This window comes from Carassius gibelio, chromosome B5, assembly GCF_023724105.1.
Source record: "Carassius gibelio isolate Cgi1373 ecotype wild population from Czech Republic chromosome B5, carGib1.2-hapl.c, whole genome shotgun sequence".
Taxonomy (NCBI): Eukaryota; Metazoa; Chordata; class Actinopteri; order Cypriniformes; family Cyprinidae; genus Carassius; species Carassius gibelio.
The window spans coordinates 40,086,390-40,110,819 of NC_068400.1; the positions used below are offsets into that span (position 1 = coordinate 40,086,390).

The 24,430-nt window shown below is 35.8% G+C and overlaps 3 protein-coding genes across 5 annotated transcripts; all 3 read left to right on the forward strand.

The window, feature by feature from the left end:
- The first annotated feature begins 926 nt into the window (after positions 1-926).
- Positions 927-6,434, forward strand: LOC127957033 (ubiquitin carboxyl-terminal hydrolase 30). Of its 3 annotated transcripts, none has more exons than XM_052555366.1 (13): positions 927-1,071; positions 1,638-1,747; positions 2,690-2,872; positions 2,963-3,066; positions 3,238-3,336; positions 3,439-3,484; positions 3,563-3,657; positions 3,745-3,804; positions 3,924-4,010; positions 4,095-4,175; positions 4,287-4,500; positions 4,892-5,000; positions 5,090-6,434. In XM_052555366.1, the coding sequence occupies exons 1-13, from the start codon at positions 1,001-1,003 to the stop codon at positions 5,334-5,336; spliced, it is 1,506 nt and encodes a 501-aa protein (XP_052411326.1). In that variant the 5' UTR covers positions 927-1,000; the 3' UTR covers positions 5,337-6,434. The 3 variants fall into 3 exon arrangements, with proteins under 3 accessions (XP_052411326.1, XP_052411327.1, XP_052411328.1); XM_052555367.1 differs by having other exon boundaries at positions 5,093-6,434; XM_052555368.1 differs by having other exon boundaries at positions 938-1,207.
- A 226-nt stretch (positions 6,435-6,660) lies between these two features.
- On the forward strand, positions 6,661-23,754 carry LOC127958335 (peroxisomal membrane protein 2). Its single transcript, XM_052557161.1, has 6 exons — positions 6,661-6,826; positions 20,812-20,867; positions 22,095-22,217; positions 22,383-22,545; positions 22,861-22,980; positions 23,064-23,754. Exons 1-6 carry the CDS (start codon positions 6,773-6,775, stop codon positions 23,130-23,132), a joined length of 585 nt encoding a protein of 194 aa, XP_052413121.1. The 5' UTR covers positions 6,661-6,772; the 3' UTR covers positions 23,133-23,754.
- On the forward strand, positions 9,319-15,239 carry LOC127958334 (uncharacterized). Its single transcript, XM_052557160.1, has 14 exons — positions 9,319-9,514; positions 10,772-11,004; positions 11,170-11,270; positions 11,358-11,514; positions 11,797-11,877; positions 11,970-12,017; positions 12,479-12,604; positions 12,694-12,861; positions 12,949-13,103; positions 13,220-13,545; positions 13,640-13,818; positions 13,964-14,136; positions 14,229-14,443; positions 14,933-15,239. The coding sequence occupies exons 1-14, from the start codon at positions 9,430-9,432 to the stop codon at positions 15,178-15,180; spliced, it is 2,295 nt and encodes a 764-aa protein (XP_052413120.1). The 5' UTR covers positions 9,319-9,429; the 3' UTR covers positions 15,181-15,239.
- Positions 23,755-24,430: the final 676 nt, after the last annotated feature.

The window sequence follows — 24,430 nt, forward strand, 5'->3', positions numbered from 1 at the left end:
ACTACTGTCAAATCTAACAACATATATATTTAAAAATATACTTAGGCTACTGAAAGGATAATTAAAGAATAGTTCTGACTCTGAGGAGTTGATGGATAACAAGTATTTTTAATAAACTTTACACACACAGTCTACTTGCATTTGTGATTTACGGGGACTCTCCATGGGCTTAATGGTTTTATACTGTTCAAATAGTATTTTTCTATTGCCCTACACCTAAACTACACCTGAACACAGTTTTGTATTTAAGTCTTTTGTTTTACAGGGACACAAGAAGTGTCCTCATAAACCATGTTTACATTGTAGTACCCATGTCATTATACGCATCTGTGTCCTCATATATATGTATATATGTATATGTATATATATATATATATATATATATATATATATATATATATGCATATATGTAAATTTCGAATGAAAAAAAATAGGCCTATATATATATATATATATATATATATATAGGCCTATTTTTTTTTTCATTCGAAATTATATATATATATATATATATATATATATATATTCTTTTTTTTTTCATTCTAAATTTACATATATGCAAATAAAGGTCAGTTATAAAGTTATAAAGCCAGGTGAAAGGGTATCCTCGTGTCGAAAGAATAGTAAAATAAATAAAGAAATTTAATGAGTGATGAGTGAAAATGGCAATAAATGTCGGTCGGCTTTTAAGTGTACTGATACACTCATTAGTAGGCTAACACAAAACACGAAATAAACATATTTCAAGCCTTCGTGGCTTTTTAATCCAGATTCTGTCAGTCACTATTATCTTTAATTAGTCTGTCAGGTGTTCAACACTAAACATCATCTCTAGTAGCCTACATTTCTGTACTTCTTTAAACAAAAAACCTTCTATAAAACTACAGCGTTCTCAGGCTTCCATCATTTCCGCTTGCGACATCGAGGTGCGTCTTGCTCCGAAGGTCCGTCGCGCAACCAAGCGCAATGTTGAGTTCCGCACTTTTGGGCGCAGTCAAATATGCCTTGGTGCAAATGCGGAGCTACAGACAAGCTCGTCCGAGAGTTATTACGTACTAGATCCGCTGCAAGGTCGGAGTTTGTGTATACATGTGTGACATGACGTCTGTATATTGAGTCGGTGTAGCTCTAATATACGCAGAGAACGCAGTAGAGATGGAGGCAGCTGTTGCACTGGAGGCCAGCAGACATACGCTTTTATTACTGTGTTTGTATTTCATTAATCATCACAGATGAATGAACAAGCATGTCTTTTATCTGTAATAAATGTATTCGGACTGCTCACTTTATGACTTGATAGCCAGCAGTAGATTATTAAACCTACTAAATCTGTCTTAGAAATAGATGTAAGGTTAACATCTAGGTGTTTAATAATTTAAATGTGTTCAGCATGAATCAGAGCATGACATTTACATTTAATCATTTAGCAATTTAGCAGACGCTTATCCAAAAGCGACTTACAAATGAGAACAATAGAAGCAATCAGATCAACAAGAGAACAACAACAGTATTCAAGTGCCATGATAAGTCTTAGCATGAGATTTGGTTTTATGTGTTCTGATTTTTTTTAACATTGTCACTTCTTTGCTGTCTGTGGTAGACAAAACCAAAACACTTATTTGTTCTTTCTGTTTCAGGAACAAGATGATGAAAAACTGGGGTGTGATTGGTGGAGTAGCTGCTGCCATGGCTGCTGGAGTCTATGTATTATGGGGCCCAATTTCAGACAGGAAGAAAAAGAGAAAAAGTGAGTTGTCGGATTTCTTTGAGATTTAAAATCTTAGAACAAGTTTAAAGTCGCCCTGAAATTAAACTTTTATGAAATATAGAAGCAGTGTTTATTGTTATTTTATTTATCCATGCAATCGATATCTTTCGGCGCTCTAAGGGTTAATAAACAGAGCTGCGTACGTCTTGCGGAAGAACATTGTAGCCGGCGCTACTTCTCTCTGTTTACGTCTACGACGAATCACGCATGTGCTCCGCATTGCTACTTACCCGAACCAGTCTAAAATAGTCCGAATATAAACAAGTATTATAGATGTACCGTAGTGATTCAGGACAAGCCAAAAGCACAGTTTGGAAATTTAGAACACAAAAAAAGTTTTGGATTGCAGCTAAATAATTTTAAACATTACACTTCCTCTGCTCCTTGAGATTACATCGCTTCTCTGATGTTACAGCAAATATTTTTTTCTTTCACGTGCCTGTTTGCCAGAATAGAAAAAACAACAACAAATTTTCCTCGACTTTTCAAAGGGGGAAAAATCAGTTTTGTCCAGGTTTCTTTAATTTAGTGCCCAAGTAATAAAACCAAAAACATAGTATTATAAATGTAGATGCATTTTAATTTGCTAGTTTTGCAATGTTAATAACTGTTAATCAATGCCTCTTCAGTCTTTATAAAGATTAATTTCTCAGTGATCTTAGTGTACATGTAAGGAACTGTATCTTGTTACACAGATGGCACGTCATGAATTTGCTTTTCACAAATGAATATATTCCTTTTTATGAAAGCAAAAAGACTCAAGGCTGTGTTGTATTCGAAACAGAGATTGCAGGTGTGTTTTGACTATTCATTGCTTAAATGTATTATTTCTCTCACAGATATGGTTGTTGGTATACTTAATAATAGCAATATTATGATGTATTATTGTTTTTATTATTAAATGTGGGATTTCTCTCACAGGAATGGTTCCTGGTCTGCTTAATCTGGGGAACACGTGCTTTATGAACTCACTTCTCCAGGGCCTGGCAGCGTGTCCTTCCTTCATCAGATGGCTTGAAGACTTTACAAGCGAAAGCAGCGTCCATCCAGAGAGAACGGATAAAGAGACTCATCTGTCCAGCTCTCTGATTCAGTTACTTAAAGGTTATTTCCCATTCAGGCAGTTAGCACAAATGCAGAAAATGTTAATGCATGCTAACAGCGTGAGCTCTCCTTCTTCCCTCCTTTATACAGCCCTGTCAAGTCATGATCCCGGAGAAGATTATGTTTTAGATGCGGGAGGCCTCTTAGAAGCTCTCAGGCTTTACAGATGGCACATTAGCTCCTTCGAGGAACAGGTGGGGTGTTCTCAAAGACAATGCAGTTGCAGCTTTTTCAGAATTGTATTTAGAAAAGTTCACCTAAAATGCACAATGTACTCTCACGTTTTTGCATCCTTAGCACAATGTTGGATTTTTCATTAGTTCATTAACATAAAAATGACTATTACTTTCACATGTTCTCTTCAGGATGCTCATGAGCTCTTTCATGTCCTCACATCTTCATTAGAGGAGGAACAGGAACACCAGCCCAGAGTCGCTCATCTGTTCGACATGCAAACACTGGAGGTAAACACCAGCGGTCACTTTTAATGCAGCGTTAGAATGCAAAAGATAGTTGGGAAACTAAACACTTAATACATAGACATTCTCTAATGTTAACGCTTTCAGAAATCTGTGGAGTCAAAAGAAAAAAACATAAGCTGCAGAAGTGGAGGTAAATGAAGACTTCATTCTTTAAACACTAAACACCACTTTTTTTGCCATTTAGTAATATTATCTTTTTCTTATTCAGGCCCATTACATCCTATTCCAAGTTTATGGAGGACTCGGCACCCTTTTCATGGGCGGTTAACTAGTTATATGGCTTGTAAACGCTGTGAGCGACAGGTGATCTTTTTAAAAACCAATATTAATCAGTCTACAGCATTTTATTGCAAGAATGGAATTGTTAAGCCTGTCTGTTTTTAATTTCAGAATCCTGTGCACTATGATTCTTTCGACAGCTTGTCTCTTCCTATCCCGTCAGTACAGTGGGTAAGTTAACTTAATGAACTATCACATGTACCTAATGTAGAAGGCTAACCTACACATTAAAATATCTTACAGACCAAGATATGTATATAGTTTGCGTCACTTGTATTCACATGTATCAGAGCAGACCAGTTACTTTGGACCAGTGTCTCCAGCATTTCATCTCCTCTGAAACCATCAAGGAAGTGGAGTGTGAAAACTGTACCAAGGTATAATACAAGTTAGTATACTACCATTCCACCTTATTTATTTACTGATATTTCTGAGTCTAACTGAGCGGATTGTCTTTGTAGCAGCAGGCTGGAGAGCTTGTGAATGGAGAAGTCCTTGAGAGTCAGAGGACAACATTTGTCAAGCAGCTGAACTTTGGAAAGGTAGACATGATTGTTTAGACCAGCAAACTTTTCTAATCACGGACAGACAGTTGACACTCTTCGATAACCTCCTCTTGGTTTATGTGTGTGTGTGTGTGTTTTCACCTTTAGTTGCCTCAGTGCCTCTGCATCCATCTGCAGAGATTGACATGGTCTAAAGAGGGCACTTCCATTAAAAGACAAGAGCATGTTCAGTTTACTGAATATTTGTCTCTGGATCGATACAAACACTGTACAGCTGGTCACAACCTCCAGACCAACAGCAGAACAAATGGGCCCAAAGCTCTCGGAGACCCAAAACACAGAACCATTGCTAACGGTGTTGGTAAGAGATCAGAACTTTTTTTTTTTCTTCAGTGGTTATGGGATGCTGTCATTTTGACCTGTGAATATGGATTTGCTCTATTTAAAATAAAATTAATCAAATATCCTTGCAATAAATGTGTTATTTTAACAAGAAAATGTTAAATTATTAATGAATTATAGTAGATGTAGAAATAATTATAATCATGATAATTGTTGTTTCGATTTTTATTATGATTTTTCCTTTATTCTATATAATATTAAAATTATAAAAATCTGCTAATTGAATAAATGTAAAATATAATATGTTGATTAATAATAATAATAATAATCATAAAATATAATTAATAGAATATAAAAAAATCTAATGTTTGTTTTTCAGTGTTTGCGATAAATTTCCATTTCTTTCTCAGATTCAGAGCACTGTAACAATAATAAGCCACTGTCCAATGGAACCTTTCCCTCCATCTTTCTGCACTCACCAGGACTGAGCTCACAGCTCAACCTCACTTATGACTACAGGTAGATGCATCCATGCATGCTCTACAGGGAATGTAGTCTATTTCTATTTACTTCATATGGTAACTTACCTTCTTTTCTCCTCCCTCTAGCAGCTCAGAGTATCTCTTCTGCTTGACGGCCGTCCTGGTTCATCATGGAGACATGCACTCCGGACACTTTGTCACTTACCGCCGCTGCCCTGCAGCTCCCTGTGGGACGTCTGCTTTTAGCTCCCAGTGGCTCTGGGTGTCTGATGATTTTGTAAGGAAAGCCAGTCTCCAGGAGGCGCTCTCCTCCAGCGCATATCTGCTCTTTTACGAACGAGTGCGAAGGCTTGGGCTGAGGGTGGAAGAGTAGTGTCTCAGCTGACCCGTGTAATTTATTCTTAATTCAAAGCTAGAGCGATAATCCTCATTTCTCTCCATTCCAGGCCATGCTACTATGGCTGAGTGCAACTGTGCATCCCTGTGCATGCAGTGTGGTGCACATGTTGTTTCTGATCACTCTTTGTGACACAGAGAGAACTCTGTATATCATAATTTCAACCTTAATCTTGCTCGGCATCTATGGCAGTTGTTGTATTAGAAAACCACTTGTTATCTGAGCATAAGAATGATGCCAGTCACTAGTAGCACCTTGCTGTCACTGACATAGAGATTCACACAGATTTTAACCGTTTTTTCTTTTGTTTTTTTTGTGGAAAAACTCTACCTTTCACGATAATATTTTGTTGCAGTTTGACCTAGAATCGTTGCTTTGCTAATTAAGATAATGATCTATTAGAAGTACATTTGACATGGTTTATCATGCTTTTTTTTCATTAATAATGTGTCTTTATCAATGAATTATTTATTGTTAATAATAATATATTTATACAATTTGCATATAAAGTTATTTTGTAAGATGTAAAAATTGCTGTTTTTTTTTTCATAAAGGGAGAATGTAAAATCATGGGATGTATCCTCAAGTGTTGCATGTCTACATGTAGATCATGCGCCTGTTTCATAAAACAAGCTTACCAAATAAGTTAGGTTTATTTCATCTAGTCTTGACTTATTGTCAGTTGATTTGGTTCAAAACTGAGATAAGCCTGGCTTGTTCGGTAGACTTGTTTTATGAAACAGCCCCCAGGTTTCCTATCAATCCTGTGTTTTTGTAGTATAATGGTCATATCCCATGTCATTTTATCTTTAGTTAATACTTTGATGGGAATCCTAGCAACAGTAGGGGATGCAATCCATTTTCTAAATCCTGAGTATTTACCAAATAGATTTTCTGCTGACATAAATATTTCAGTATACATCCATTTCCAGTGTTATTCTGTAAATTCCTTGTTATATGTTGATTGTACATGATGTTATTTACACAAGTGTATATTTTTATGATATTAGTGTGTATGATTGTGTGGAGGAATATTTTTTTCACAATTAAATTAAAAGAATTCTGCAATAGTAATGTTTTCATGTTTTTCTACAGCTTCACATGTTTATATCATAGCTTAATTAATCAATTATTTAACTCATGCTGATGTTTAAGTCGGGGTGAGTAAATTACGAGATGTTCTGTCCCTTTAAGAATTGGTCTAGCTTGTCTCTTTAAGAGACAGCGCGTGGAATGTAGGGCGTGGTCATGTAGAAGTAAGCCAATAGGATTACCTCTGTTCTATGACGTTCACGTTCAGAGCACGCACGCTACGTTCGACCCTCCTCGGTAAAGATTTGCACTTTGTTAAAAAACACGGATCTCTAATGAACCCAGTGCACGGACATTGTACTTAGTAAACTAAACTGAAGATGCCAGCGCAAAGTGTACTTATAAGAGATTCCTCTTTTCTGACGAGGGCACTGCAGCAGTATGGAGGACCAGGAGTGCCACTTAAAAATAAAATGAAGAATCAATTTATCAATTTAATAATTCAAACATAAAAATGTATATAAATAAATCACTTTTAAATGGACAAATTAATAGACATTTTTAAAGTTGTTTATTTTATTCATGTTTTAAAATGTATTTTAATAATACCATAAAACAATGAATAAAAAAAAACATTTTAAATATTTGAATAAATAGACACATTTAAACTGTTTATGTATTTCATGTTTTTAAACGTGGATTAATAAAACAATAAAAAGTACATTAATAAATAATTTAAATTAACAAGTTAAATTGCTTTTTTTTTTAAAAAAGCATTTTGGCATTCCTTTTCTCTCTCTATTTGCCAGATGCTTTTCTTTGCCGTTTTGCCAAAAGCTTTTCTTTATCCATTTGTCAATCGAGTTAAAAAATGCCATTGGACAGTACACACGTGGGAGCAACCAATCAACTGTCGCCTCAATTTGAAGCGCCAACTGTCACTGGACAGTTCGAGATCAAGGCTTTATCCCGCTTTATTTACTTCTGTGGGCTTCTGAGGCGCTGATTGATGGTAATGACTGATTGGCACTGTGGTGATCATTGTTGTGCAAAACATACAAATGGCAGACATTGCAAATATTTTAAGAAAACTAGCCAATGATGTGGATAGTGGTTCAAATTCTCATGTCCCAGACCGACCAACTCCAGGAGGACATAACGCCGTGGACGGTAAGAAAAGTTGCTTATCTCTTTTCTCAGATTTTGTAGTTCGTCTGTATGATAATGTGTTTGTTCACATATGACTTATGCCAATATTACATATAATTTGACATGTTACATATAATTTGACATGTGATAAATAACATAACCCATTTTGAAACGAGGCATTTGTCGCGCCGCGCACGGTGTAACTGAGGTATTATTTTAGTCAGACACCTGCCTCATCCTGGCCTAGTCTCACACACACAGGCGTGCATAAAACCAGTGTTGCTGACGAAGCACTTTTGTGACTTTATTTTTTGCGTAAGCCTTCGCTTTATATCCAGTTGAAAAATATCGCCAATATCGGTCTTGCTCTCCCAGTACAGGATCGTCTCTGTGTTGATCGTCTCGTCGGTGTTTTGGCAGAGGCTGTACATTGCCCCCAGCTGATTCATTTGTCGTTTGTTTCGATGCTGCGCTGTGCTTTAATATTTAAAAAAATATATAGCCGCTCTTTAACCTTGGTGTATGGTGATATTATTTTTTTTTTTTTTTTTTTTTTTTTCAGATCATGTCACAGTTATAAAAGATTTTAGCAGGTCAGTGAAAGTGATTGCTGGTATAATGGGTCGCGTTTATTCACTATTTATATTGCTCTGTTAAAACCGAAAACCAAAAATGACTTTATTGGGGGTTCAGTTTATTATTAAATATAGTATGTGACAATTTAGATAATTAAGTCACGAATATTATCACGTGACACCCTTCTAAATGTAATAAAGGGGATTTAAGAAAACTACACTTATCTATAAAATATTTTGAAAGTATTTAATTTCATTTGATTAAATAAAACAAACCACAGAAGTCCTGGACTATCCTGTACAATATGTACTGTAAATTAAAGGAGCTCTAAGCGATATTGTGTGTTTTTTAGGCCAAAACATTTTGTCGCCGCAAACTTCTCAGTATTTGCTAGCTGCCTGTCCCGTGAACACCCTGTAAAAAAGTTGACAGCCCATGCTCCACAAGGGGCAAGAAAAACAAAACAAACTGGGCTAATCTGCACCACGAAACATGGCAAACTGTTCTAGCCAATAACCGAGAAGGATTTAAGGGTGGGGTTTGGGGGGTTAGTGCGTGGATGAGGAGGAGGGGAGGGTCTAGCTAGAGTTTTGTTTGACAATACTTTGAACGTCAACAAGAAGTGACATCACCCAACATCGCTTAGATCACCTTTAAATGAGCATCAGCAACCACCACTTTCTTTAACCGCTGATTCTGTTAAAGAAAGTGAGCACCATGCCATAAGGCAAAAGTGATAACTAAGTGGTTTCGGGGACCAGAATGTTGAAATTTTGGGTCCATGGCCTGGAAATTCCCCAGATCTTAATCCCATTGAGAAGTTGTAATCAATCCTCAAGAGGCAGGTGGACAAACAAAAACCCACTAATTCTGACAAACTCCAAGAAGTGATTATGAAAGAATGGGTTGCTATCAGTCAGGATTTGGAGCATGCCCAGTCGAATTGCGGAGGTCCTGAAAATGAAGGGCCAACACTGATATAGGAGATGGGGAGTATTTTCAGATGCAGCTGTAGTCTCACAAATTCCTGTCGGATATCTATGTTGGTCTATTAAGGTCTATACAGTACAAAAACTTCTGTCATATGTTTTTTCAACTTTATTTTTCAAAATAGCTGCAGTTTAAAAGCATTTTTAAAATGTCATTGTTTTGGGTTGTTTACATTTGACATTTTGTTTTCAAATTTACAGTTGAAGTAAATAGACTTTTCGCAAGCTATGGAGCAGAAGCCAGCAGGAGACCTTTAAGTCGTCGTAGTCGTTCTACAAGACCTCGCAGTAGCTTCACAAGAGTTTTCTGCTGCTTAAGTAGAATGACACAAAGTGTTGCACCAACAAAGTTTGAAAGGGAGGAACTGGAAGCTACAGGACTTGGAGAGAAAAAGGTTACATTTTTTGGTGGGTATTGTGTAAGTTAGAGCCCTGCATTTCAGCCCGAGCCCGACGGGCCCCGACTTATTTATGCCCCTCGGGCCGGGCTTCGGGCCAATTTTCACATTATAGCTAACATGCGGGCTGGGCCTCAGGCCTTTTTGGGTTATCCTTCTATTTATATTTTTACACATTAACAAAAAAAAAAAAATAGAAGTTGACGTCGACGATAGAAAAACAAATATAGAAAGACATTTCATAACCTCATAACTTCCATAATCTGATAATTCAACCCGTTATAATTAAACTGACATACTGACATGACAGTCTCACACACGCGCACGCACGCTTTTCCGTCAGCGCGACCCACGATTATACTTCACTTATATCCACTCATTGTAGTAGTAGCTATTACATGCCTCTAAATTAATGTATTAATAATAGCCTAGTTGGCCAACTAATAATTATAAAACGATGATTCAAGTAGCGGCGAGCATGCATTTCTGCGTCTGCACCTGTTGCTGCGGGCCACGCAGCAAAGAGAGCGCTGGCCGAGTCTGAAAACATTGTGGAGCAGGACGAAGATGACGACGATGAAGTACAGCAATATATGCGCCTAAATCACAACATGGAAGGTGATGGACAAGATGTGCTGCTATGGTGGAAACAGCACGAGACCCTGCTACCGCGACTGTCAAGACTGGCTCGCTCTGTGTTTAGTGTCCCGGCAGCAGTGATAGAAGAGAAGAGGACGGGGTTAAAACCTTTTTATTAAACCATTTATTAAACTAACTGTCTGTGTGATATTCTTGAAGTGTTTTATATCTATGGATTTTATTGTAGCCAAGTAAAGTATTAGCGTTAATTTGAGAGGCTTAATTGATTAAATATGTTTTAGGCTACTTGCTGTCGGCTCGGCTGTTTAACGTTAATCGTCTTTTTTTTTTTTTTTTTAATGCTTCAAACATTTTTCTAAACTAACTTGATAAAGAAATGAAAAGAAACTTAACACAAAACTGACCCCTTTTTTAATTGCTGCAAATAGGACAGGCTTCCGCTGTGTAATAAAATAAATAAATAAAAGCTCGGGCTGGACTCGGGCTGATAATTCGCTGCGCTGTCGGACACGGGTCGGGCTAGGGCCTGAGCGTCTCGGGCCAGGGCTGGGCTCGGGCCTAGATTTGAGGCCCGTGCAGGGCTCTAGTGTAAGTTTTTGTTTTATAGACAAAAGTTTTTAAACCAAAGTTCTAAAAAAATGTTGCTTTTATCTTTTCCTTTTTACAGGCGATGAAAACAATGCAGAAGATTTCAAAAACTACATTCTAACGACATATCCAAAACTTGGTGACTGTGGGGGATTTGAGATTTTAAAAACATCAGGCATGACCCGATCTAGGAATCTGGTGGTGTTGCCTTGCCCAAACACAGGGTACACAATTAAGGCTCTAAAAGAAAATATGGGACATGCTGTCATCTACATACGTCCTATGCAAAAAGACATAGAACTGTCCAGTTCTGTAAGTTTTTTTTTTTTTTTTTTTTATACTACAGTAAATTACTTATTTGCTAAATTCTATGCTTATTACATTTTAGGCAACACATGTTTTTATCGTAATGTAAGTTTATTTGTTTTATTTTCATTTACAGTTATCTAAAATTCTGAGATTGCTTTTTAATTTAAGGTTGTCTGTGAATCTCCCATGCTTGGGCCAATGGAGAGATGTCTTACCTGTGAAAAACAGTTCAATTTCAATGAACTTAAGGTTCACATTGAGAGCTGCAGGTATGGAGAACATTGACTGGTCATAATCTTGATTTTAATATTCAGTTTCTTATTAGGGAAAAAAAATTTAATTTCATGTTTTTGAAGGCCTAGGACTGAATGTTCCAATCACCTGCCACCAACATTAGAGAACGAACACCTAAATGCACAGACTTCAGACAGTGATTCACTCATCAACCAGTCTCCCACTGAGGAAAATACTGACCAGCTGTTCATCGATTTAACAGATGAAAAAACGGACATGGTAAATTTCAAGTTTACATTGTTAAGCGCTTGTGCTACAATCAAACATTTTCTTCTGCCATAACTTCAGTTTGTAGGTTCACAATATTAGCATTTCAAAATGCTTCTTATTTTTCTAAAAAAATATATAAATAAAAATTTGCCACTTGTTGTATATGTTCATCAAACTGAAGAAGAGAGTGGTCTTGTGGATCATCCACATTTATTTGGTACAGGTTTTATGGTAGATGCTCTTAGGAGTGTCTTTTAATATTTCTTAATTCCTATATCAAAATATTGCCAGGAATCTTTAAGTGAATGGCGGAGGATGCGTGAGGAGCAGGATGATGAATATAATCAGTCTTTGATAGCAGATCAAGCCAAAGTATGTAGGGTAAACTTTATAACAGACATCCTCTGATGACATTGTGTAATCTTTCTGTCTGCATTACAATATGAATTTGTAATTTGTTTCAGGAACTGCAGAAGATGAATAGCGAAGAATCTGAGAATAGACGCAGAAAGGTCAGTCTAAGTTGAGGAAATTGGGATGTTGCTGCCTTTAAGACATTATATATTTACTTGTAATGACTTATGTGTATTTGCGTAGCAGATGCTTAGAAGATAACTTAAAGCAAATTACAAGCTGAAGAATTCTACAAAAGTATCATCACAGAGAAAATAATACTAGGGCTTTAATTCAGAGTTAATAGGTTAGTCAGAAAAAATATAGATTAAACTTGGACAGACATGCACATGTGCAAAATATTGTTGCTGTTTTTCCTTATTCCATGTTTTTGAGCTCTTTGGATAGTTATTAAAAGATCATTTAGGCATTGAGGGAAAGGGAGTGATTAAAAGTCCTGGTAATTGATTTTATTACGCGTTGTGACAGTGCTACAAGGCACCGCACACCGAGACAAAAAAAGACTTGTGTTTTGTTTACTATTGCAGTTTGATTTTGAAACTTGCCTGCATTATTTTAGGCTATTGATGAGAGACGAGCGCAAATCGCAAGTTTACCTGAACTTGCTCATGGTGTGCCACTAAAAGTAAAATATCCAAGCGGCTTAATGAGGACCAGGAAATTTGTTTTAAGTGAATCAATTAAGGTTGGTAAGGTTTATTTTATAGTAGTTTTTTTTTTTTTTTTGTGTGCAAAGTCTTCTGTGTTTAAATGTGAAATAATCCAAATGTCTAGGCACTGTTTGACTTTGTTGGAGAAGTGGAGGACGCTACAGAATGGTTCCAGATTCAGGAAGCCTTATCACCACCTCTTAGAAATGACCTATGTGGAACCATTTTTGAAAGAAATATCAGAGGGCCAACCACACTTTTTGTCCAGTGGATTTCCTCCGAAGACGTAGAGGTAGATTTACAAAGGGTTTCTTTTTTTTTTTTTCTTTTTTTCAAATCTTTCAAAGCTTGTCATTTACTGTTTTATGTAATTCATTAGTTTATGCAGACCATTCTTGCACCTGATGGCAATGACAACCATAATAAAGCTGATTATAATTCTGGGACTGTCAGCCCTTTGGATCAACCTAGCACCTCTAATGAACACCTGGCATCGTTCTCCCCTTGTTCAGAGCAGGAAGAGACTGTCCAGAAGTATGAATTAAAATGTTATAGTACCAGTTAACCCATAGCCCCCTCTATACCTGGATCCCATTTGATATACAATGTCATCATTTATCATTTGCATTCATAATAATATTCTTTTCCAGGACCAACCTTCAAACAATACTGAGTCTCCTTTCAGCCAAGATAGATGATGACAGTCCCACTAGTAATCAGATCAATGTTGTAAGGGATTATAAAGGCAATACCCACAACATACTGAGAAGCACTGTTCAGGCTTTTAGTCGGCGACGATTTAACCTCGGAGCTAGACTGGATGTGATTTTTGTTGATGATACAAAAGTGGCAGAGGGGGCTGTGGACGGTGGTGGTCCCACTAGAGAGTACCTCAGATTGCTCCTTAAGGCTGTCCAACAGTCTAGCATATTTGTGGGCCCTGAAAATAGTAAGAGGTTGCGGCTTGACAGTGAAGGTAAGCATATGAACTAAAGGTCTTATTTAAAATGATTTCATAACATTTAAGTCATTGTAGTTAATTTAAAATATCTTGGCAATTTTCTTTACAGCTTTGCACAAAGGTCTTTACAGGCAGATATCTCAAATGATATCAGTTTGTATAATTCATGGAGGAATGGGGCCACATTTCTTTTCAGAAAAGCTCTTTCTCCAAGTTTGTGGTAAACCCACCCGTCCTGCAACCTTGGATGAAGTAGATGATGAGACCTTTAAAGAAATGCTTTGCAAAGTAAGTATTTTTCTTAAACTGCATAGAGCAAAATTTGGAAGTTATGCTGGAAGAGTACCCCATTAATACAGTGTTATTTGTATTTTAGCTGCAACATGACGTGTGTGTGTGTGTGGGGTGTTTTTTTTTTTTTTTTTTTTTTCAGATAAAAGAAGCCGGAACTCTTCCAGAAGCCAAAGCTGCCATTGAAATGGCAGAAGATTGCCTGTCCATAATTGGAGCCTTTAGATCCATTAGTACTCTTAAGCAGCGGGACATGCTGGTACAGTCAGCTGTGGAGTATTATGTTGATGGGAGATGCAATGTTGCACTGCAACAGTACGTAGTATCAAACACTTTCTTGTTTGTTGAAATTGTTTTCATACCTTGTTCTTTGTACATGCTACATGGGGTGTTTTTTTTTTTAACAGGTTTGTCGATGGTTTTAACACCCTTGGACTTCTTCAAGAAATGCAGACACACACAGATCTGTTTCGCATCATATTTGTTGAAGACAAAAAACCACTGCGATCTTCAGACCTGACATCACTTTTTGAAGTAAACCTGTCAGATCAAGACACCTATAAGAGAGAACTAGAGACCAGGACCTTGTGCTTCTGGAGAGACTGGATCATTGATGTTGAAGGTATTTTTATTTTTTTTTACATATTTTGTCCTATGAAGTTTTATACACAAATTCTGTATTCACTATATATATATATATATGATTATAAAGTGGTTAATCCAACAGGTAAATGTAAGTGACATTTCACACAAATATTGATAGATCTTATCTCTATCTCGGTTCCAAAGGAAGAGAGCAGTTAGAGATGTCATTACTTGTCTTAAATAACAATATTAATACTAAATTGTATTTCAGACATTATTGCAAATTTTGCATTTGTGCTGTCAATACTGAACCATTGCATTTCTAAAAACATTGCACAGTAGCATGGTTTCTCTCCTGAACGAACCACATTTTTAACGAGTTACATGGAGAATGATTACATTAGTTATTTGTATATATATAATTATTTACTGAAAAGGTGAAATACCCACCACCAATACACTGTCAGCTTGTTTGGAATGGCACAAACAGTACAGTTGTTAGACTGAGTATCTTCATGTGTTACAGATGAAGAATGTACACCATTGACGCTGGAGAATGTGCTGGAGTTTACTTCAGGGTCTTCAACCATTCCACCCCATGGCTTTCTGCAGCAGCCCAAAATCGAATTTCTTCATGACGCACCAGAGAAAATATTTCCAGAGGCAAACACTTGCAACATTGTGTTAAAATTGCCCATCCATTACAATTACGAGTCATTCAAAATGCACATGAGCAATGGCATACTGTGGGCACCAACATTTGGCGTAGCGTAGTTCAACACATGTGCATTAAAGGGATACTCCACTTTGAAATGAAAATTCTGTCATCATATACTTAGCCTCATGTTGTTTCAAACCTGTATGAATTTCTTTCTTCTGCTGAACAGAAAGGAAGATATTTAGAAGAATATCAGTAACCAGACAGTTTCTGGTCTCATTGACTTCCAGTATGTATTTTTTCCTACTATGGAAGTCAATGAGACCAGAAACTGTCTGGTTACTGATATTCTTCTAAATATCTTCCTTTCTGTTCAGCAGAAGAAAGAAATTCATACAGGTTTGAAACAACATGAGGCTAAGTATATGATGACAGAATTTTCATTTCAAAGTGGAGTATCCCTTTAAAGGTATAGTTAAACCATGAATGAAATTTACCCCATAATTTGCTTACCCTCATGCCATCCTAGGTGTACAACATCTTCCTTTCTTCAGCCAAATAGATGTGGAGTCACATTTAACAAAATCCTAGCAGTTCATATTGAATTATCACAACGATGCCATAACAAAGCTATGAAAAGTCAGAATTTTATTTATTATTTCTCCAATTGTGTTTGGCTGAAGAAATTAAGACATCGTACACCTAGGATGGCATGAGGGTGAGTAAATTATGGGGTAAATTTCATTAGGGTGGAGTTTAAATGCATTGTTGTTTGAAAATACTATTTTTTTTTTTTTTTTTTTTTTGACAACATGAAATGTTACAGTTGTTCAGCTGTTTTATTGCTCCGTGACAATGCACTATAACCAGTCAAGTTCATACAAGATTTGTTCTTTTCTGAAAGCATTAGAAAAAAAACTAATGTAAACATTAACACATTAGTAATTGATGCATGACAGTTAATCTCGTCATACTGACATGGTTAATTCCAACTTTTAATGAGTTTAAAATGTTTACAGTGTGTTAATGCATAAATTAAATGCTTTTTCAGATATTACTGTTGTCTGATTCCTAATCAACAAATACAATGTCTTTCTGATATGCACATATTGTTACAAACTGCTCCGAGACACAAAGTTTGAGGATCCAAATGCAGTTTATTTTAAGTGTTATTCAGAATCGTAATCAAAATACAGGCAAAGGTCATACACAGGCAGGCAATCCAACAAACAGACAAGTCCAGAGGGTGAGGCAGAAATAGGAACACTAGGACACGGGCAGAGATCAAGAACCAGGAACAACGTCGACTAAAACGCTCAGAAATGCAGTGGAATAACGTACCAGACTTCGCAAAGAGAAGACTATGATTCACCAATCATTTGTTTTACAGCAAGAACGGTTTCCATGTAGACAGATAATGCATCTGAGAAAGGTACATCCGGGTTTGGTAGTGTTGCCAGCTCTTCTTCGGTCAAGCCTCGAGGCATATCCAACTCAGGAACATGAACACCTTCTGCTTGTTGCCCTTGAATATCTTCCCTGACTTCATCATCAATGTCAATCTACAACAGTTTCAGTATGAATAAATAATTTAGAAAACTTAATTAAAAACAATTAAATTAATTGATCAGTACTTAGGTTTACATTTTTACTCTTAGATTTTTCATTGTCAATTTATCAGTGAAGAAATAAATGGGGAAAAAAAGGACCATCCTTCTATAAAAGTAAAGTAATTAAAGGTGCCTTATGCAACTTGGAGCCACCTATAGGCAATTAGTTTAATTACACTTGTAATGGTTACTAACTGAGTTTGATTGACAGCTTTGCCTTTATTGACGTTTTTAAATCTGAAACGTCCAAAAAGCAACAAAATTGTCTCTTTTGCAGAGATCACAATGAATGTTTGCGAACTAACTAGCTAACCTGATGAATGGGGTATTACATTACTGTACCTGTCCAATAGAAACGTGGCCAACTCTGCATCGCTCTTCAATCCAAATGCAAACCTCATCTGCTGCCATCTGACAAACGCCAAACCCAGATTTACTCTGGTTTTACTCGGGGCTTTATCTGATGCTCTCTTTGCATTGCTATATTATCTTTTTTTTTTTTGGCAAGCTCTGTCGCTAGTAGGGCTTTCGTCCGCCATTACTTTAACAAAATATTGGGCGTGTTTGTAACTCTGTGTACCTGCCCTCAAACCCTGTCATTGGCTATCACCTCACACACACCCTTACAAATGTACAGGCCACAAAACGTCCCGACTCCAATATATGCTGGCTACCAAGGCAGTGGGGGGAATGTCATTTCTGACACTCTGCCAGATACTATGTTTTAACGTTAGCTGATGACATATAAGGGTTATTATTGGATATTTTATTATGGAACAAGCTGCATAAGGCACCTTTAACTAAACCCACTGCATAATTACCTGATTTGAGCCTTCCTTCTCATGATTTGACCAAAGCTGCAGCGGAGTTCTGTTGCCAGCAGATCTTAGACTGTGACTATTCCAGGCACTCTGAAATTCTTGTAGATGCCTCTGAATTTGTGGTATGTAAGACCAGTGCAAGGCAAACAAATCCACTTCCTGGTCCGGATTATGCCATCCTTCATCTTCCAACCGACGAAAGGTGGTGTAGAAGAGGTCTGTTACTTGGTCAAAGACATCTCTCCACAACCGCTCAATTCTTACATAAAAAACAAACAAACTTCAGTTAAAAAAAGTTCAGTGAAGGAAAATGCTATTCATGTGGCTACAAGGTAACCAGCCTACCTCTGGTTGTGCACACTTCTTCCTGTGATGTGTGACTGTCTGTTTGCTCCTCTGGTTCTTATCATGAAGCGGGCAACCATTACATTTTCTCCCCCCTTGTCAGAACGCACTCTAGAGGGAACACCATATATTTGTACAGCAGACAGGAAGCTTTGCAGCACTGTTTGAGCCTTGTTGTTTGTGGCAACTTTTAAGTACGCCACAAGCCGGGAAAAACCATCAATTCCCCCATGGATAACAATTCTCCATCTGCAAATTTAAGTATTTAAAGTTACTCATTTAAGAATACAACATGCATTAAAAAATAACTTGTCCCACACAAGCACACAAAAACTATATGCAATGGCTGCAACATTGAACATAATTTTGTGTCCAATAGTACAGGAAAGGTTTTAAGGAATGGCTTTCTTCCTACACCACATATTCACTTATGTCAATAAAAGCATAACATTAAATCATTACATATAACAAGTAGGGCAAGATCAAGCATGCAGACTTTTTTGCATATATTCTGATAATCTGAAAGAACACAAGACTATTACACTATAATTGGTAGCTGAAAACATAAAACAAAACAAAATATTTGATAAATAAAACTTTGTGACTGATGGGAATTTTATTTTGTAGACATATGTAAAGGATTATATTTAGGTGTGTAAGAGAGCAGATTATGTGTGACCCTAGACATTAGCAACATTATCCATTAACTTTACCAAAGAAATGCTTAACACCAACCGAATAAGTTTATGATTCCCATCAATGTGCCACACACTGTTGGGAGCTGGTACACTGTAACGTCGGCGTCGGGCTGTCCTAAGACGTAACCTGCGCAGTTCCATTCCTTCCGGATCTACTCGTCTTAATGATGCTAAAACCCTGTGTTCTGCAACAGATTATAACAATAATATTCATATGTTAGATCTTGCATTTTTTTAAGAGAAACTGCACATTTTGGATGCCTTTTTTTAGCAAGTTTTACATCATTTAAATCTGACTCAAATGAACTAGCGGCACATTGTTATTTCTTGCATAGTGATGGCTGTCTATGTTCAAGTACATCAGATACATACAGATGAAGTGTAATTAGACTGTATTTAAAACATACAGTATATGACTCACACATTGAGTAACTGCGCTCAATTTGTGCTGTTTGATTTAATCTTCCCAGTAAAGTGAAACATAACTTGGCTAGTGATTTGACAGTGTCACCCGCCACTGTAATTTTTTTACCCACATTTGCCTGCCCAAATAGGAATAATGCCCAAAACATACAAAAAGGAATTTTGTAAAGGTGTAAATGGAAAAAGCCAATGGTAGGGATGCACCAAAATGTATTGATTTTTAGCCAAAAGAAAAAAGGCCAAAAATATCTGTTAATTTCAAATGCGGATAAGACATTAAAAATGTCATTAGACATAAAATGTTAATATTTGCTACATTTCCTACTTTGAATATGAAGTTCCCTGGATCTTATGTGTCCCAAGATCATCTTGTAGCCAGCATTGGGGTATCTGTGGTGTATTTCCGACACTATTCTATCCAACTCCTCATTCGTAATGGAGGTGTACAAGTCACGTTTCCTAAAAAAAAGGCATGTTTTAATTATAGTAAGGCGTTACACACACAAGTTTTACGTTATACAATTATTTTATAACATTTTAACAAATTCCGACTTTAAAGTAGGCTACTCATATACATTCTAGAGCGCCCCCCGCCCCCCACCTCCACATCACGTAACCAACTTAACTGTAGTAAATATCCAGCCTTATGTTTGTTGTAATGCTGTAGAGCGAGGCGGTTGTTATAGCGAAAGCGGAGGGGTCTTGAATCAGACTGAAGGGGTTGTATTCACAATTTGACACAATATTGATTTAAAAGGGAGTTTATTGATTTAAAAAACGATTGTATCTTACATGAAGTCAGTCATGCAATTGACCGCTGTAGTTAAACGCGAGCAGGCATATTCTTTTTGGAAACAACATTGATACATTTTCTTTTAAGTGACATACCTTAAGCCATCACGTGCAAGTTTTCGTCGGACTGTCCTTAGCGACACACCGATACATCTTGCCGTTTCTTCTGCTGGTACATCCAACGACTGGTGTTGTTCAAGAATGCTTGGAACTGCAATAGCGTGACGGCTGCTACAGTCCGAGGGACTCAGTCGTTGAATGACACTCTGTGCCTCATCAAACGTGGCCCAAATCCTTCCGTTTATTGTACAACCACAATTTTCCGCTGCATTTGCAACGTCTTCCCTCAACTGTGAAACTCTCCTATATACAAAATGATAATCAGGAGGAGAATTTCTTTCGCAGAAATCAGCTAAAGCTAGCAAATCATCCACTATCCCTCTCCAAACACGATCAGATCCACCGGACATTTTTGCACAACAATTATAATGTTCAAGAATGGCGCCTCAGAAGCCCACAGAAAGCGGGATAAAGCCTTGATCTCGAACTGTCCAGTGACAGTTGGCGCTTCAAATTGAGGCGACAGTTGATTGGTTGCTCCCACGTGTGTACTGTCCAATGGCATTTTTTAACTCGATTGACAAATGGATAAAGAAAAGCTTTTGGCAAAACGGCAAAGAAAAGCATCTGGCAAATAGAGAGAGAAAAGGAATGCCAAAATGCTTTTTAAAAAAAAAAAGCAATTTAACTTGTTAATTTAAATTATTTATTAATGTACTTTTTATTGTTTTATTAATCCACGTTTAAAAACATGAAATACATAAACAGTTTAAATGTGTCTATTTATTCATATATTTAAAATGTTTTTTTTTTTTATTCATTGTTTTATGGTATTATTAAAATACATTTTAAAACATGAATAAAATAAACAACTTTAAAATGTCTATTAATTTGTCCATTTAAAAGTGATTTATTTATATACATTTTTATGTTTGAATTATTAAATTGATAAATTGATTCTTCATTTTATTTTTAAGTGGCACTCCTGGTCCTCCATACAGCAGTACTTGAGTTTGTTAAAGAAATATCCAATCCTTACCAAATCGGTTACGAGGTCAGTTTACGTTTTTGTTAAAGCTAACGTTAGTTGGCTAGCTGTAGATTTTTTTTTTTTCTGGAAAATTCACTTAACGTTAGGTTTAATGAAAGCTGATCGTAATATAATAGACTTAGTTGAACCACCAATCAATTATTATAAATTAACAATACTACATCTACTTTTAATTCTGCTTGCAGTAGAATTAGTAGAGTAGAATTAATTTTGTTTCTTATTGTTATGCTCAAAACAATAGAACACAAACCAAAAAAATATAATATACCAGCAGCTTATTGTCATTTCACAAAATTCTTAAAAGGAGTTTTTTTCCTTGTTAATCAGAATCTCTTGTTGGTTCTGATCATGGTAGAAATAATTTCTTCTAGTTAGTAAATTTACACCTATGAATTGTGAAATGTATCCAATGTAAGATAATGGTAATTAACACTCAATCTTATATTAATACAGTTATTATGTATTCATTATTTATTTAATTATTGCATACTTTATTATTAATATATCAGGGAAACAGTAAATCAGTGAGTACATAATTTAATAATAATAATGAAATATGAAAAAGGTTTTGTTAACATAATATGTGAGCGCATACTGTGTATATTTATTACATATATATAAATATACTGAACATACTGGTAAAAAAAATTACAGCCTTAAGGCACTTTGGATAAACTCGCTTTGGATAAAAGCATCTGCTAAATGCATAACATTATATATATATATATATATATATATATATATATATATATATATATATATATATATATATATATATATATATATATATATATATATATGACAGCACTATAATATTTATATAATTAATAACTACAAATAATGTTTAATTTTATACATTAGTTTAACTTGAAAATATACCATTTAAAAATATATTAATATTTAATATAAAATCACTAAACAATAAGCTAAATAAAATAATAATAATAAAACTTATTAATAAAATGATTTGTAGTAGTAGCAGTCATATATAAAGATATCCTTTATCCATTACTTTTTTTTATTTTTTAGCTTAAGCCATTAAGGACTTTGCACTGTTTTTCTATTGGTTGTTTGGGAGGGTGGGGAAATCAAGTCCTGTTAAAAGTAACCAAGTCCTGTTAAAAGTAACACTAGCTTTTGGACCAAACACAGAAAGACATGTATCTAAATCTTTAGATGCAAGGCCATGTGGGTTCAATGATACAATGACAGTTTTGTTCTTTCTTGCAGTGGTATTCTCTCTGCTTTGGGAAATCTGCTGTCTCAAGCTTTGGAGTACAGGAAAAGCAACAAAGAAAATAGCCCAAAAAAGAAAATCAATGTTCTGGGACCCTTACACTTTGCAGTATTTGGGTAGAGTGGCAACGCATTTCAATTACATACACCCCCTAATCATGTAAAATATATATTTTATTTAAATATTTCAAAGACTACGCATACATTTCACATTACACATAAAAATAATAGCAGGATTGTTAAATGACTTACAAATGTCTCTTTTTAATGGTTCTTTTTCAGACTTTTTATCACAGGTCCAGTCAGTCATTACTTCTACCATCTCCTGGAGGTGCTGTTTCCAAACACGGTCCCATACTGCCTGATCAAGCGCCTGCTGCTGGAACGTCTTATATTCGCTCCTGCTTTCCTCTTGCTCTTCTATGTGGTTATGAATGCTTTGGAGGTAATGTTTCATTACAGCTGGACGATGTTGTGAAATGAATCATGGTTTGTACTTTGTTGTATGGAAAAATATGCTTTCTTAAAAAAACAGCACAACAATTTTACTTGATTTCTTCGTGTGTTTACACTTACCTCATATTCTGGGAATATCTCTCTATATGCAACTTTGTTTTTACTGACACATTGTTCTACCATTTACTGTCAAGCATGGAGAAGTTGGTAGTAAGTGCATTTATATTGTAATGAGAGGAATGTAAATGCACATTAATAACATCTCTATGATATCCAGAAAATAATGCAAATGTGATCTTTGCAGGGCAAGAGTCTCGCAGATGTTCAAAACAAACTTAAAACAAGTTTCTGGCCTGCGATGAAGATGAACTGGAAAGTTTGGACCCCGATTCAGTTCATCAATATCAACTATGTACCTGTACAGGTAGGTGAAAGAACATTCCAACAGTCCTCTCTTCCAAATTGCATAAGGTTTCTCTAAACAATTATCTCATTTTCTTCGCACAGTTTCGAGTGCTGTTTGCAAACCTGGTTGCTTTATTCTGGTACGCCTATCTAGCCTCGGTCAGGAAATGAAAGCACAAAACCGGCTACAGCAGGCCTTGGTTAAATCCAGTTTGTGCCTTTAATGGACTGCTGCGCATCGGATACGTTTTAAATGTCTTCCAGTAAAAACTGACGGGGAATATTGGTCGGTTTCTGGAAAATAACTTGTGATGTGGATCAGTAATGAGATTTTACTGCTACTTGCACTGACGGTTAATGAATTGTTGATGTTTTATGAATCATTTAAGAAAAAAATCTGCTTGTGGAAGCACCTGACAATAATGTCATTACTTAGAATATATTGAGCACAAAATTATTTTAGCAGTTACTAATGCTAGAGTTATTATCTTCACTGTGAGTTAATGTACATATATAGCAATGGTCTTGCTAATATACTTTGTATAATTTCATAGCCTGATAGATGCATACAATATTGTTTTAATGCACTTGGTTTAAAATAATTACCAGCACACACACCAATAAAAAATGTATTACAAATATTATTTCACCTAATAATATGATTTAAAGGCTCTTTACTGTTTGCCAGTGTTTTAAAGAGGGTTATTTTGTTGTATTTAAAATGTGAAGGGCACATTTCACTCTGCATTTATAGCAGATCTAATGTTAAGAAATAAAATATACTTATTCCTTTTTTTGTTATAAAAATGAAGTTGCATCTTTCACAAACACACAATCAGTTTTAAATATTCATGATTGTTTTAAACTCACCCCCAGGCTTGGTTTCCTTTCCAGTGATTATTCAGCAACTTTCTGTTTCCATACTTCAGAAAAGCAGCGAGTATAACAGGCCATAAACATGATGCAATGTTCCCCAAAGAATCTCTCGGTGATTAGATCACAAAAGATTTATTTTATATTAATCCAGAATCACTTTGACTTTAGATTTGTTGGCAATGAAAACGAAAAGGTGTTTTTTCATCCTTTTTTATGACTATGAGTGAAAATTGTGATGAAATATTTGTTTACATAGAGCTATGTTTTCCTCAAATTGCAAGATCAGTAATTCAAGTATTAATATGAGCTATAGATATTTCTTATCTTATTTTATGTATTTTCTTTGAAGAACCAGGGATCAGTTTTGGAAAACCTGGATATATGAGGTATTCTAAGTATGAAAGTGATTTACAGACCTGGATGTCATGTAAATTACAGTAATTAACGTCTACTTTCTTTTTTTCATAAAGAATTAGCATTTGCTATAGTTATGTCAGGCTTTTTAGGAAAACTCATTCAGTAATTCACAAAAACGTGAACCACAAAAATAATAAAAAAAAAGGTCAAAACTGGAACTTTCTTCAAATGATTTG

Excerpts from the sequence above, each read along its gene's own strand:
- LOC127957033 (XM_052555366.1), top strand. The coding sequence starts at position 1,001 with ATGCCTTGGTGCAAATGCGGAGCTACAGACAAGCTCGTCCGAGAGTTA. Across the intron at positions 3,805-3,923 it reads CTATCCCGTCAGTACAGTGG|AGCAGACCAGTTACTTTGGA; the intron begins GTAAGTTAACTT and ends CACATGTATCAG. Across the intron at positions 5,001-5,089 it reads AACCTCACTTATGACTACAG|CAGCTCAGAGTATCTCTTCT; the intron begins GTAGATGCATCC and ends TCCTCCCTCTAG.
- LOC127958335 (XM_052557161.1), top strand. The coding sequence starts at position 6,773 with ATGCCAGCGCAAAGTGTACTTATAAGAGATTCCTCTTTTCTGACGAGG. Across the intron at positions 6,827-20,811 it reads CTTTTCTGACGAGGGCACTG|CAGCAGTACTTGAGTTTGTT; the intron begins CAGCAGTATGGA and ends TGGTCCTCCATA. Across the intron at positions 20,868-22,094 it reads CTTACCAAATCGGTTACGAG|TGGTATTCTCTCTGCTTTGG; the intron begins GTCAGTTTACGT and ends TCTTTCTTGCAG.
- LOC127958334 (XM_052557160.1), top strand. The coding sequence starts at position 9,430 with ATGACACAAAGTGTTGCACCAACAAAGTTTGAAAGGGAGGAACTGGAA. Across the intron at positions 12,862-12,948 it reads TTTCCTCCGAAGACGTAGAG|TTTATGCAGACCATTCTTGC; the intron begins GTAGATTTACAA and ends GTAATTCATTAG. Across the intron at positions 14,444-14,932 it reads CTGGATCATTGATGTTGAAG|ATGAAGAATGTACACCATTG; the intron begins GTATTTTTATTT and ends CATGTGTTACAG.